This window comes from Pristis pectinata, chromosome 31 (genome assembly GCF_009764475.1).
Source record: "Pristis pectinata isolate sPriPec2 chromosome 31, sPriPec2.1.pri, whole genome shotgun sequence".
NCBI lineage: Eukaryota > Metazoa > Chordata > Chondrichthyes > Rhinopristiformes > Pristidae > Pristis > Pristis pectinata.
In genome coordinates this window covers 6,435,851-6,451,210 of record NC_067435.1, presented here as the reverse complement: position 1 = coordinate 6,451,210, position 15,360 = coordinate 6,435,851, and the positions used below count along the sequence as shown (strand labels likewise).

At 37.3% G+C, this 15,360-nt stretch overlaps 1 protein-coding gene across 7 annotated transcripts in view; it reads right to left on the bottom strand.

Moving 5' to 3' along the window:
• Nucleotides 1-15,360, bottom strand: part of brd4 (bromodomain containing 4) — a 151,570-nt gene that overhangs the window by 34,298 nt on the left and 101,912 nt on the right. For all 7 annotated transcript variants that reach the window (XM_052042196.1, XM_052042194.1, XM_052042195.1 and 4 more), the window contains one exon: nucleotides 9,235-9,357. In XM_052042196.1, the coding sequence (XP_051898156.1) occupies nucleotides 9,235-9,357 (123 nt within the window). The remainder of the gene's footprint in view (nucleotides 1-9,234; nucleotides 9,358-15,360) is intronic.

Below are 15,360 nucleotides of genomic sequence, written 5' to 3'. Positions count from 1 at the left end.
CTGCTGCTGAGCTTTGCAGAAGAATCAAACTTTTTTTTAAAAACATTTGGCTCCCAGGAACACCTCTCTCTCCATCTACAATAGTCTGGAAAAGTTGTAAATTTGCAAAAAAAATTAACCGAACGATACTTTCCCCCATATTTTAATTACCAAATAGAAATACCAAGATTAATGGTTTAATATTGAAGATTTAAGCACTTCAATTGCTACAATAATTTTATTCACACACAGATACACTGACATTACAAGAGTTACAAACTGCTAGACAGACTTGTACGTATCACATTTCAAAATCCCAAAACAGATTTTGACAGAATTTTCATGTTTCTACTAGTTTACTAATGCTATTTCTCAGCCGCAGCAACCACTTTACACTACCACACCTACCTTCCAAACACTCCCCCCACCCCCTCCCCCCCCAAAATTGTAACTTAAAAAACTTTTTTTTCATGCTTTGAGTGTAAGGATGCTTGAAACCCAACTACTGAATTTCCTCAATTTGCAGACAAGGGGTGTAGGTTGAGATCAGCAAGTAGTTTTTGAACAAGAGTGGACAGTTTAGTAGGACTGGTAAGATCAGACCAAGAAGCTAAAGTTGGCGATTAGAATGATGAAGGCATTTCTGGATGATCTCTGGTCACGTTAATTAGTTATGTCTTGTAATTTCCATTCTCAGATAACAGATCTGCATTACATTTCAGAGCTTTAGTATGAAACTCAATAGGTATATTGACAGAAAGGTGACAGAGTTTATCACATGACTTTTGATTGAAACCTGGCTTCAAGTTATCATTTTTGATGTATAGCCAACTTACCTGTCTAGCTGGTCATCTAATCAATGAGGTGCATCAAATGACATGGAAATGTGTAAGAGATTTCAAATTCAGGGACCTAAAATGGATCTGGACAGTCTACAACTCAACCCAGCAAGCAAACACATTCTTGTTTGTAAACTTGTTTTATTTGAGAAATGATGAAAATAGAAAACTATACAAAGTAAAAAAAAATACATATAATTTAACCCCAAATATAGAAAGTCAACATGCATTGGATACATATCAAACTAGAAAGTAGAAAGAGTAAAAAATATATATACCACAAAAGCTGCATTTCTGGTAACAAATACCCAGTTAATTGTCTGTTTTGATAGGGATACTCAAAAGTCCCCAGCTAAGGATTCTGGAGAGTTCACTTAAGCACAATCTCTTCCACCATGTATTCCATCAACTATGTTCAACAACCTTTTAAGTAATTTTCTTGGACCTCCAAATGTCTTAGTTCAGAAACGTGCACAAATGCATTCACTCAGTACTATTCAAATGAAATAGAGCTTTATTGCAAATCAAGCCAAGTCTCAGCAATACCTCAGAACATTTAGTTCTGCAAGATAGATTTACTTTGTACCTCAAATCCAGTTGAAATGGTGATCATGGCACAGTTGGGAAAATTATCTGATACTTTTAATTATCATTTGAAAATACCAATTCCCATGTATAGATTAGACCATTAAATGAATCCTGCACTATATATTCAGGGATGACTTAAATGACTTGGAAAGGATGTGTTTAAATTTCAGAAGTGGTTTGCAGCCACGCCAATTTCCAAAACCAATTGTTACTATGTTTTCTGCTGGTTCAACTGTCGACAGCAAATGAACTGCAGGATCATTTCAAAGGAAGCATTAGGAAAAATCCAGATCAACAACAGAATATTGCACACCTGGACTGCAGGCAATGGCTCACATTCCTAATTTCCCAATACAATGAATCAGGCAATGCCACAGACCATGTTGTGACCAAGTCATGCAACATTACATGAATAAGAGAAAGGTGGTTGCCTAGAATGCCTGGGAGATTAAAGCTTATCAAATGCCAGTTAAGCATTAGGGAGGACAGAAGGAAAGAACACTCATCTAATCACTGATGCTTACCAATATCAACATTCTTAGGCCAGGATATTTGTCAGGGTACAGTCAAATCTATCTTGCTCTAGCCTCAAGAACACGTTTCAGTGCAATGGTGCAATTTTGCCCTGGTGGCCCTTTCATACGCCAGCTGCAACAGTGTTTTAGATTTGCTCTTTATGAACTGGATCAAAATTTCTGAAACTGACTTCCGTTGTTCCTAACAACATCGGAGGCCTTTTAGTCAATCGAGTTGATGCTGGGCTCAGAACAATCCCATTTTCCCCAAATTCCCATCAATTCTATCATCCACTTACCTACCCATTCGGGACAATTTACAGTGGCCAATTAACGTACCAACGTGCATGTCTTTGGCACGAGAGGAAGCTAGAACACCTGGGGAAACCAATATGGTCGCAGGGATAACATGCAAACTCCAGAGGCAATGCTGGAGGTCAGGACTGAATCCGGATCATTGGAGCTGTGAGGGAGGAGTCCGACTAGCAGAGAAGCTGGCTCCATCAGTTTAACAGAAGACAGTTTACCAACCTATCAATTATCTTAGCTTCAATATTTATCCATGCATGTTGGCACAACTTAAAGACAGATACAGCAACTAAACAAACATTACAACATTTGGAGCTCAAGACTGTAATGCATACACTCGAACGCTAAAGAAATGCACCTTTGTTCAGAGACAGCATATTCTTAAGGTGTTACCATAGTAACTTGTATTTAGATGATGCATCTGCCACAGCAAAACCCCAAGGAGCTCAACAGGATCATTATTAACCAGATGTGGCAGAGGCATATTTGGAAAGACGATTAGATGTTTGGCCATACAGTAGAATGAGCAGCATCTTAATAATACATAGTAAGATATAGAGAAGAGGTTTATGGAGGGATTTTTTTTATTTTAAAGATCAGGTTAAAAGTGTGGCTGTCAACAGTGGAAATGATACATTCAAAAATAGATCAAGAAATCAGAAATGGATTTGTATGGCTAGAGAATACTTGATTTGGCAAGCCAAATGGTCATGGGAGTGTTCAAAAACAATGAGAATTTTAAAAGGAGTTAGTCAATTAGGAGTCAACTTAAGTCACCAAACACAAGTAATAGGCTAAGAAGACTTGTTGCAAATTGAAATTAGGGAAACAAATTTTTGGTTGACAGTTTATATGAAATTGAATGAGGAAGAGCAGCTAGAATTTTATCACCTTTCTTACCTCTGGAATTGATAATGATGCAAAAGCCATCGGGTAAGCCAAGGTAGGGGCAGATTCAGACATTACTGAAGTGGGAATAGCCAGTCTTAGAGATAGCTGACTGAAAGCAGAGAGATCATGACAAGGACAGCACAGTGAGCAACTTCTCCACCCGCTGTGCTCACAGCTCAGTGACCGGTTTGATCCTAACCTCTGATATTGTGTGTGGAGTCAGCATGTTCTTTGTGAATACGTGGGTTCCCTCCAGGTACTTCAGTTTTCTCCCACAACCCAAAGACATGATGGTTGGTAGGTTAATTGGCCTGTAAATTATTCCTAGTGTGGGTGAGTTCTGAGACAATTGGAATTGTAGGTGGGTGGAATGAAAAGTTGATGGGCATGAAAGGGACATAAACAATATGTTACTGGGAAATAAGAGGTCAATGGGATTAATGAAATTGCACTGATTGGCACCAATGACACATGGGCCAAATGGCCTCGAGCAGTGTCATTAGGATGTATGAAATAGGGCCAGGGAGAGATGGTGGCTCGATAAAGGAGGGGTTAGAAATGCTACTGAAGACAAAAACCAGACCTCTCAACGTTCGGTTGTCAGGCAATGGACCTCAGCGGACCAAAGGGCCCATTTCTGCCCCGTATAGTTCCATGACACGTTTTCTTTTGCTTGCAAAGCTTTAAGCCAATTATATTAAAATGTTATTGTGATGCCTGTTAAAATGGTCTCAGACAACAATTTTATAAATCTGTTCAAGTCATTGACAAATCAGCCAAATGGCAACCCCAATGAACGACTTTGACCAGAATCTACTTTAGGCCCTTTGCAATAGGAGTGCACAACATGGACATAATGTAATGTTAAATAATGCTACTTCCCATTTTAATGATATATCAGTTTAATTAACTCAACTGATTAGAATACATTGTGACCACTTTATTAAGCTACAGGTACGTATCTGTCTACAAACAAAGCAACTCAAAAACTGAGACTTTGGTAACAGGCAAGGCAAGGTGTTCTACAATCCAGTTGTTTAACAGCTGTTTTTAACCAGAAATACAGCTTTCAATCTCATTTTATTAACTGCCAATCACTACACAAGCTCTGTTTTTCTCTTGCATGCAATGCATATAAAAACAGCTATTCCAACCAACCAATCAATCCCTGTGACCCCAAAGTCAAAAGTAAAATACAAGTGTTTTAAAAGCAAAAAAAAGTTCACCATTACAAAACATGCAAGTCAAAATAAATAAGATATACAATTGCATACAAAACAACAGTTTTGGAACAGTGAATTGTTTTATCACAATAAATTGGAGTACAATGTCCAGTCTCTTTTTCCAAAAAAAAAAATCACATCTGTTTTGGCTTACAAATTTTTTAAAAAAGTAAAAAAAAGGAAAGTAGCCAACGAGTGCTAAAGTTTTGACTGAGGGGCCAGCTATGCCAGGTCAAAGAGAAGTAAAGTTTTCTGTTCTGCTACTTGGATTCAAAGGATATTTAACAAGTTTGATACCTTATTTACAGGTTACTTCTGGCTAATGCAATCCCAACTCTCACAAATCTAAATTTTAAACAGAACTGCTATCCATTCTGAAACCCACTCGAACTACAAAGGATTGTAATAAACCATTCCCAACCTGTGACCAATCTGGCTTGAAAGACTGGTGAATGTGGCACCAGTCATGATCTCACATCAATTTAAATCTAAAGGGACTTTTAAAACTAACAGCAAATACACACCAATCTGGATCTTTCCCAGAGACTGCACAGTATCAGTCTCAGAACACATCAATATGGATTAATAAAAAGATTGCAGCATCAATTTCTATCCAAAAATTAGGATTTATTAGTTTCCAAATAGACAATTTCAATTAGTTACAAATTAAAGCAGCCACATAATTAACTTTACTCCAAGAAGTGCACATTAGACCTCTTCCCAAGACTCCTTAAGACAAACGCCTAGCCCCACAGTCAAAAAGCATCACCAACGTATACCAACAATAAAACTGACCACAACTTCACTGATTTTTCCCTGGCAGAAATAAAGATTGAAAACCTGCAGATTAAATATTTTTTGATTCATACACCATTTTTAAAAAAAAAGCAAGTCTTTCATCAGAGCACCGGTGTTTAAAATCATGCATGTCACACATGTACAAATTGAAATGCACCTTTTTTAAAAAAAATAAAAAGCAAAGTTTAGGGATTTCAAAATATTGTCTGAAATATTTATGAGCTAAAACGGTGGCTTCAAATTTACCAACAAGTTTGAATGGCTCAAATAGCACCTGTCTTTAAAAGCTTTATGATCAGAAACACAATATTACCACACTGGATAATTCCTACAATGACAAACAAGTGAGATTGTAACTTCCAACGGTGAAAGTAATCACAGTAAATATTCAGGGAAATGGGGTTTAATGCAAGTGCAGTAGTCATTCCATAAGGAAACAACTTGAAATGCCGTCAACAAGAATTCCAATAAATCAAAGGAAGATGCAAAGTAACATACAGTAATGCTGTAGATTACTCTACCCCTACAAGAATTCCACTGAAGGTTATTGATAGGTAAGAGAGAATTTTTATATGCATGTCAAGGGTGAACCTATTTATCCTTGCGTATCAGTCACCAAGGGAAGCAGTGGTTGGGACAATTTGATACAATACAAATGATAATTGGTGCAAGACACGTAATGGGTGATAACTCCTCAAATCACTTAAGTGTCAATAAAGTCATTTGTCGTTCCATCACTCTGCGACTTGTTGCCTATTATACATTCTTCCGCTTTAGGAAAATCAAAAGCTGATGGAAGCACCAATAATTGCTGGAGAAAAATGCACAAAGAAATAGTTACTGTGCAAAATTCGTTCTCTGTCGGGGTTGTCACAAATTTCCATAAGGTGGGAGTTTGTAAGAGGAACAAAAACCCAAGTGCTCTCTGCTTCATCTTAATTCAACAGCTTGATTTTTAATTAAGTCTTTCCTTCCTGTGGTGTTTGACAGAATTTATATTTTCATAAACCTTGTTGAAAAATCAACAGATGAATATACTGTAATGACACTTGGAACTACTCTTAGTAATTGCAATATGCTGGGTACGAATTAAACCCTTTTATATTGTACATTTTGCTTCTGCTGCTCCAGTGTTCTGTTCCCAAGAATCCAGATAAATAACTCAACAATGGAGATATTTCATTTGTGACGCTTGTCAGGAATACAAACGGTGGCAAGTGTGGAATATTTCCCAGTTTGGCTAACAAGACACAGTTGGCCATTTAGATTGCAGATCTGATTACATCTTAATGCAATATATACATGCATAATATGATGTGTACATGCATGACTGAAATCAGGCCCCAATGATCAGCAGGTGAAACCAATGCCTGGTGCAATACAAAGCCATAAAGTTCCAGGATTTAATATTAATCAGTGATGAATCAGTTGATCTCAACCAAAATAACAGCTGGCATGTTACCACTATAATCATTTTAGAAGAGAGAAAGTCTGGAGCACTTCTGCAACACTTAATAGAAAATGTATGAGCATCTGCATGGGAACAGGCATACTGGATGTGAACAGAATCAAGCTGAGCTGTGCTGCTCCTAGCAATCAAATTATCTAATATCAACAATGGATACTCAGGAGTGCATGTCTGGTCCACTCCTGATAACTAAATGCAAGCTTCAGCAAAGCATCAAATGAAAATTTAATTAAATCACTTTAAGAAAAGTTAACAGCCTGTAGTTAGCTAAAAGTATTAAATATTATATCCATTGCCCAATAACTTGGAAATTTAAAGTCACGACAAAATCCACATTAATTATACTTGTCTAAGCTCAAGGCTTCACATGCATACACCCATTGATGACAGATGATTCACAAAATTTCATACATCTTTGAAGAAACTGTTCTTTTGGTTTAAATCAAGATTGCAATCTCTCAAAAGGTTAGCCCTCTACAATTAGACTATTGGCCATCTCAAGAAACAGATGGTGCAGTATTCACTGAGCTATGCCGTGCTTTTAAAAAAAGTTCCCAATACTTAGAATTGTTATTTTATTGGGTGTATTTACTGAAGTCAATGAGCTAATTCCAAACGAAGTTTTTGGACTTCTCAACTCTAATGCATAGTTTACATAACCTTAACATCCAAACACATCTGTGACCCATCCTGATACAAGATCGAAACTTGTATTATAATCACAGCAGGAACCATGTAATATACAGCCGGCTGACCTCTCAGTTCCAAACTCTGCACTCTGTGGCTATTACACAATTCAATCTGTAGAAAAGTACAGCTTACAACTAAAAAAAAATCACTCATCTCAAAAGATAGCATTTGTGTAAGAAATCACAGCATCCAAAGACCATACATACCATAACACGCAAGATAATGAGTGCACATTACAAAAATAAAACTGTTGACAATTATCTTGGATATATTAAATACACACAGCAAGAGCCCCTTAAAATAGTTCTGTGACCGAATCTTGAATGACCAACTAGTGTACAAAATGAAATTTACCCACTGTAAACTGAAGGTGCACGTTAATTCAAAACCTATCATTCAGTTTTTCTCATCAGAATACAATTAATGACACTTCAGTGGAACAAATATTTTGATTTCCAAACATTTGTATTTTGGGGGTGGGAAGGAATAGTGCAGTCAGCTAAAGAACTCCCAAGGTCTAAATTGAAAAGTTGTAAAATTTGAAATGATCGACAAGACCACAAAGTAAGCATCCAGAAATCTTGATCGTAATTTTCCACACTTCAAAATAAAATCTAGGATTCTGGTCCAGCACTGTCAACTATTTTTCTGCAGTCAGTGGAAGAAAGAATGCAGAACAGGGAAGAGTTAGAAGGCTTGGATGAAGGAGTTTTGCCAATTGCAGCTGTCAAACGATTTGCAAATCAGAGAATTCTTGACTGTCATTCAGTCAACACCTTTATTTAGATATAGTGTGCAAGATAACAGACACTGTGTATAATCGAATTTTAGTTCAAATGTTGAGCAATGACTTTGCTATGGGTAATGACAATTATGAAGGTCTGACAGGGTCATTTATGCAGAACCAGTCTTTTCTGAAATGACAATTATGTGGAAACATCTAGGTAGTGAATTACAAGATCATTTATAAACTATGACTGATTGGAGAAAATATACAAGCATAGCTTGAAACAGCTGGCTCCAAGATTAAAAGGGACAGGCTTGCAACTAATTAACTGGGTACTTCCTACAATAGTAAAAAAGGTACATAATTAAGTAGCTTACTTGCTTTAAATGCGAAATCTCACTGAGTCGACGGCCATGAAGGTGTAGTAGTAGTAGAACGCAGGATGTAGATAATTTTTTTGCCAATTGTGACAGTCGAAAGGATAAAGATCTGTAGCCCACCAGGTTTTTTTCTCCTCCTTTTGCTGTCCTCTTACTGTTTATATAATCAAATTTAGAAAATGCACATATACCTTACTGCGCAAGAGTCCACAGTGCACATGGAGTTGGGGGAATATCTTGAACCTGTCCCATTCACCACAGAACAGTGTTAGCACCAACCACCTGAAATGCTACATGAACTGCACACAGGTGAACACCATGTTTTGTAAAAGCATTCCATATGCATGTCCTGACCAGAAATCCTTCATAAATTTTTTTTTAGACAGGTGAAGCAAATTTCATTTGCTGGTAGTCAAACGTTGATCTTTCAAAAGACGAGGTAGAAAAAAAACAATCCTGTTTTTTCCAAGAGCAAAACAATTTTCTCTGTTGAAGCTGCTTTCTAATTTAAGTGCAACTTAAGCTCTTTTTATGGCTTTCAATGGTCACTGTCAGCATTATTGCACTTTTTCTATGCAGCTTAAACAGACTAGCGCTAGAAATTCTTCCAGACATGTTGTTCTTTTAACACAAGGAACTACTGGAAAAAGGCTCCAACTCCATTAATCTGGCAAACTGTATGTATTGCAGTGATATTTAGAAGTCACTGGTTGTCGCTTGGAAACTACGATGGGTGGTTTACAGAGAGTACGTGGGGCAGAGGGGAAACAGACTTTGCCAGCGCCAGGCTAGCAACAGGCTCAATTACTGAAAGAATTGACGCTAACCTGTTTCAGAGTCGTTGCTCTCAGAGGAGCTGGAGTCACTGCTACTGTCTGACTCAGAAGAACTGCTGCTGCTTCTCATCCTTGAAGGGCCTCCCACATCCATGCTTACGTCATGCTTCTCAGCTGTACAAAGAGAATTATTGTGTGAGTAAAAGGACTAAGTAATCTGCTCAACCATCAATACTGAAACTAACTAGCTTCACTAAGCTCTAAATTGTAATTTATCTTTGGGTTTTGTCAATTGTTATTAATCATGAACACTTCTTAAGATGCTTACTTCACATCACGTATCATACATTAAGTGAGAGTCAAAATACTTGCAAAATCTATAATTCTTAAAAACATAAAAATCAGGTTCCATACTTTAGACAATTCATGACTCATAATTTGAAGATTAGGCCAAATTGAAGTTAAACTGCTTAACTTCTAAATATACGAGTTAACTAGGTCAAACTCATAATTTACTGTACATTTCAACTCAGAGCACCTTTTAGTGAATGCACTCATTTGGAACTGCTTCTTGCTGCAGAGCACTGCGCAAATCATTCTCCTTTCATGACACAAGCAAACTAAATATATTCTGTGCAAATGAAGAATTAAACTCTAAAATGATTAACCTGAGTTAATTCAGTTTTTCACTAATTTAGGTGGACAGGGAATAACAAATAAAAAATAAGTGATAGACTGTGTCACATATCTGTTATGAGTCTAAATGGCTTTTACGAAAAAAGCAATCACAGGATACACACAACCTAAAATGCCATCAGAATTGGGCTCAGCTATTTTTCTCTTACCTTCCCAGCCCCTTTCAGAATAATTAAAAACAAAAGGATAGCAAAAGAATCTCTTTCCAGGCTATTCAAAGTTGAGAAGACCTTAGACAGAATATTTGTATTCACAATTTAGGTAACAGTTCAAATTCCTGGTGTATTGGTGCCCCAAATACTCTTTCTTACTTTTGAACTTTTCCTCATGGACTAATGAGGATGAGTCTAAACACTGAAAATTTTAACTGGGAACAGGTAGTGTTGAATTTTTTTTCATCCTTTTCGTCAAAACGATTTCAGTAAGGCGTGGGGTTCAAGACAACTCAAGTTGTGAGCCTCGATATCCAATCAGCTTGATGAGCATTTTTTCAGTACCCAAGTCTAGAAGAGCAAGCTCTGCTGAATCATCCAAAAGATCTTCACTCAATATGGTGATTAGCTTCTATTTTGATGCAACCATATTGTTTAGGTGACTCCAAGCAGTTAGAAGTTCATTATGTAGTATCTTCCCATTTAATTTATTTTGCTTTTCATAAGTCTGACAATTAAAATTCTACTAACTTTACACACGGTTCACAATAATTGATATTTGCAAGTTCCTCTCCCAGTCCCTTTAACAATTTCATACCATTGTCTAATAGAGTTGCTACGTTAATGTTTTATTCACACCAGCTCAAAAGCCACATCAGTGAAAATAATTTGGAATAATTTCCCGCTGTAAAATTATATAAATCAATCCCAATATTCAACAAGACCATAGCTGAACTTCTACCTCAAACACAATCTTGCTGCCTGACCCCGTACCCTTCAACTTAAATATTCAAGCCACAAGACATTTGAAAGGTTGAGAAAGTAAATTTTGAGATGCTGTTCCGGAAACCAGTACAAAGTCGATACAGGGTAATGGGAATGTTTTGCAAGCTATAATAGAGGTAGCAGAATTTTAGATGAATACAAGTTTATTTCCAGTGAAAAATGACATTTCAGCCAGGATATCATTGGGAAAAATCCAGAGATAACAAAAGCATGACACAACATTTTAGTTGAAAGAATGTTGCAGTCAAACAAAATTAGAGGTGGAAGTCGGCAGTCACTGTGATGGAGCAGAGGTGTGGTCAGGCTAAAAATATACTCAAATCTGGCTCAATAGACAGTTGCCATATTAAGCAGCAACGGACAGGGAATGGAGTATAAGGTAGGGACAAAAGATGAAGGCTTCAGCCTTCAAAATATTTAGTTTTTGATTGTTCATGTTTGCTGAACAATAGACAGTCAAGTATTTTGATAAGTGAAAGGTATCAAAGGGGTCTATAGTGATGATGGCAAAACAGAGCAGTGCCATTACAAGAGCTTAATGTTTCTGATTCATTTCAATGAAGGGAAACATGCAGACAAATGTAAAGGGCCGTAGATAAAAGCCTGTGTGAAAGAGAACTGAATAAGGAATTCACATAGCTGCACTAGGGTTGTGCACGTGCCAAATACCTCTGGTTAAAAAAAAATTCACCATCTCAAGTTGGCTTTATTGTGATTTCTTGTAAATACTATCAGATCAGGTTTTACTATAATTTGTAACAGTTTGTTTGGATGAATTCTTAGCCAGGGAAATAAATTTCTTTCAGTCAGGAAATGAGTTGATTTTTTTTTGAAGAGTTTTCCTGGATTACATGGATCTCCAAACAATTTAAGAGTTTGTGTTTTCTGAGACTGGAATCAGGAGGTAAAATAAATGGGGCAGATTAAATTACCTGGTGGACATAATTAGAAAAAGCTTGGTATTTTAAGTCCAACAGCTTTACTCAGTATCAATTGATAAATTACCAAAACCACTGATTTCATTTCTTGACATGACAGGATTCAGAATTCCAATCATTATACCATTGCATGTACTCAGGCTGAAATAACTCAATCGTGGAACATGAAGAACATTTTCTCCACTCATTGCATTATCAGGCTATAAACTTAAAATGGAACAGGCCAGAAATTGTTCTTCAATCCACAGTAACACAATGTAGTATGCATAAACCACCATTAAATGTAACAAAGCATAGGCTCAGTTATCAAGTTACAAACATTACAATGTTCATTAATAAAATACTGCGATATGGTAGTGCAGGCAGTTCATGGGAGTTATAAATTTGTCCTTCAACCTAGATTAGCTATAAATGCTTTGCTGTCTTATAAGCAACTTCAGGCTGAGTTTATTAGCCAGAAGTTCTTTCTCCTTCACAAGGGATACAGATTTTCTCTGAAGTACTGATGTATGATAATTCATGCACAAGGCAAGGGAGCAATTATTAATGGGCATTTACTTTGTGTACTGCCCAGGCAGAGCACTAGGTTGTATACTTGCTAAGGTATGACTCCAAAGCATACAAAATGACAGTCTGAATATGCATATCACAATTATGCACCAGCATACTGCACCAAGGAGAGGTGCAAACCTCCTGCATTTCAGCTTTTACTGTGCTGTCTTGATAGTGGAAGGAACTATGCTTGCACTTTGTGATGAAATACCCAGTGGGTATTCCAAAAACAACAGGAGAATCATTCCTGGTCACTCATAATTAGCACCCTGAAAGAGATCTCAAAGCAACACAATGAGCAAATTCTTGCCCATCTTAAGTAACACATTCGAATGACATAAATACTCATGGTAAAACTCAAGGCTAGCTGTTATCAAAATCTGATTTTCTTTTTAAAACTCAGCAACTGTACTCCTGCTTTTTATCTATATACCCTTATCAAACACCACACATCTGTCAGACACAGAAGCAGAACAATCTTAAACAATGAAAGTCAGTTGCCTGAGATCTGCAAATAGTTGCAGCCGTTGTCTCCCACAGTTTATAAACTGGATTTACAGTAGTGGCCCAAAAGAGACAAGCCAAGTTAATAGTTAAATACAGCTAGTCCTGACTTAAAATACATGAAAGACTCATTTGACACAGAAGTGAAGTGGACACTACCCCTAAGGTGAGGTTCCTGTGTGATCAAGATAGAAGGTACTCAAAATAAAGAGAACAGATTGCTGTTTATAATGGCAAAATCTATATTTACAGGGGACAGGAGACCAATGGAAAATTCTAGGTTGTGTGCAAAGTTGGCATTAACTTCAATAGAGTACTTGACCTGTTTGTGGTCACGACAACATAATAGAGTTAACAAGGTTATTTAGTAATATGAATAGTGGTTTTGCAGATCCTCAGACTAGTTTGTTCAATTTGAAGATAGAGAAGAATTTTCCAGATTACTTTCTAATACCACAAGATTTTACCTTACCCAATGTTAGGAATGTTAATATAAATAATGATACTCAAGTATACTGGCTCAAAGAACATGCTGGTCCTTTTTATGAAGGCATAGTTACAATATACTTTGATTGTTTGACAGGACAGAAAAAATGTCCTGTTTTCTCTTGCTATCTATTTCATTTTCAAAATATGCAGACATCACTTTTTAAAATCTTTGCTAATAATTTATTCCTTTGTGTTTACCTTGTCTGAGAAATTGCTTTAACAAATTTCCTATTTGGTTTCTAATTAAATGAACTGTTCATTTTTTTTCTGACCCTATGCCAGTACAATTTATATGAAGCACTTTTAATCAGCAGGCACTTGGAGACTCCAGTTATGACAAAGCGTCTTTCCACTCGACATTTCTTCATGTAACCAGTAATCAGGCAGAGTCGCTGCAGGGTAATAAAAATGGTATCCAGAAAAGCTACTACTACCACAAAAGATACCTTAAAACAGGGTAATCCAGAAAAAGGTAATCAAAGAACAAGGAAGATTATAGTTTTGTGCATCAAGTTGTTCCTTAAATAATTGACTTTTGAAAAGCATTTACATCATTCCATTCAAGGACACAGAATGCCCCAGACTATTTTGCATCCTGCAAATTAAAAATTAAGTATTTCTGAAGTATAACAGCTGTTTAAAATGTAGGCTTACTATATGTATGGTTCTACCCACAATCTCACATCACTTCCAAGCAGCCATTCTTTGTTTGAGCTTAAGCATCAAGATGCAACACACTTTTCAACACTGGACACATTACAGCCAAACCTCATTATCCAGTCTCGTGCTTCAGTAGGATTAACTGGGAAGTGATCTAAAGTACAAGACCCTTCTGACTCTTCTACTCCCACCCCCCAAACAAAAATTAAAACACATGGAGCCTTGGGAAAGAAAAGCCAATTGCAGCAATCTTATCACCCAGACTGATATAAGTTAGTTCAGCACAGACATGGAACTGAACCCAGAGGATGCTTTTTTAAAAAATTTATTGTTGGCAAGGCCAGGATTTATTGTCTGTTCCAAAATACCCTTGAAAATGCTGCTATTTTGTATGTTTTTGGTGAAAGCTCCATTGTTGGGGATGAATTACCAGGATCTACAATCAGAGAGGATGAAATAATAGCAATACATTTCGAAATCAAGATGGTGTGCACCGAGGGGAAACTGGAGGTGCTGATGTTCCCGTGTGATTAAAGCCCTCGTCTTCTTGGCAGCAGAGGTTGTGGGTTTGGGAAGGGCTATAACTAGTGGTCTAGATGAGAAAATGCAGTGCATTTTGTAGATGACACAGTCTGCAGCCACTAATCCAGGAAAGTGGAGAGAATTCCACAGTCCTGACTTCTGCCTTAGGTAAGGGTGTCAGGAGGAGAGTCCTTCACCAAAAGAAGTCCAGCATCTGAGCTGCTCTCATAGCCACAGTATTGATGTGGCTGGCTGTTAAGCTTCTGGTCATCAGTGTGCCAGTGGTGATGGGGATTTGGCAACAGTAATACCCATTGAACATCAAGAATAGCTATTCAGATCCTCTCTGTTGGACATGGTTATTGCCTGGAACTTTTAACCCCCCCCCCCCCCGATACAAATGTTACTTGCCACGATCAATCCATGCCTGAATATTGTCCTGACCTTTTTGCATTCAGGCCTGGACTGCTTCATTCATTGAAGAATTGCAAATGGAATTGAAGATTGTGCTATCTTCAGCAAACATCTGAATTTCTGACATTATGAAGAATGGTTGAACCTTGGACACTACTCTGAGAAACTCCTACCCTGGGGCTAGAATCATTGACTTACAAAAACCACAACCACCTTTCTTACTGCAAGGTGGTTACCCTTGCTACCCATTGACTTCACTTTGGCACCGTGATGTTACCTTTGTGTCACAGGCAGTTACTCTCACAACTTCAGGAATTCAGTTTTTTGGTCCATGTTTGGACTAAGGTTATAATGAAGTGTGGAGTCACCCTGGTAAAACCCAAGTTGGGCAGCAGTGAACAGGTTACTGGTGAGCAAGAGCCACTTGTTAGCATTATTGATGACACCTTCAATCTTTTGATGAT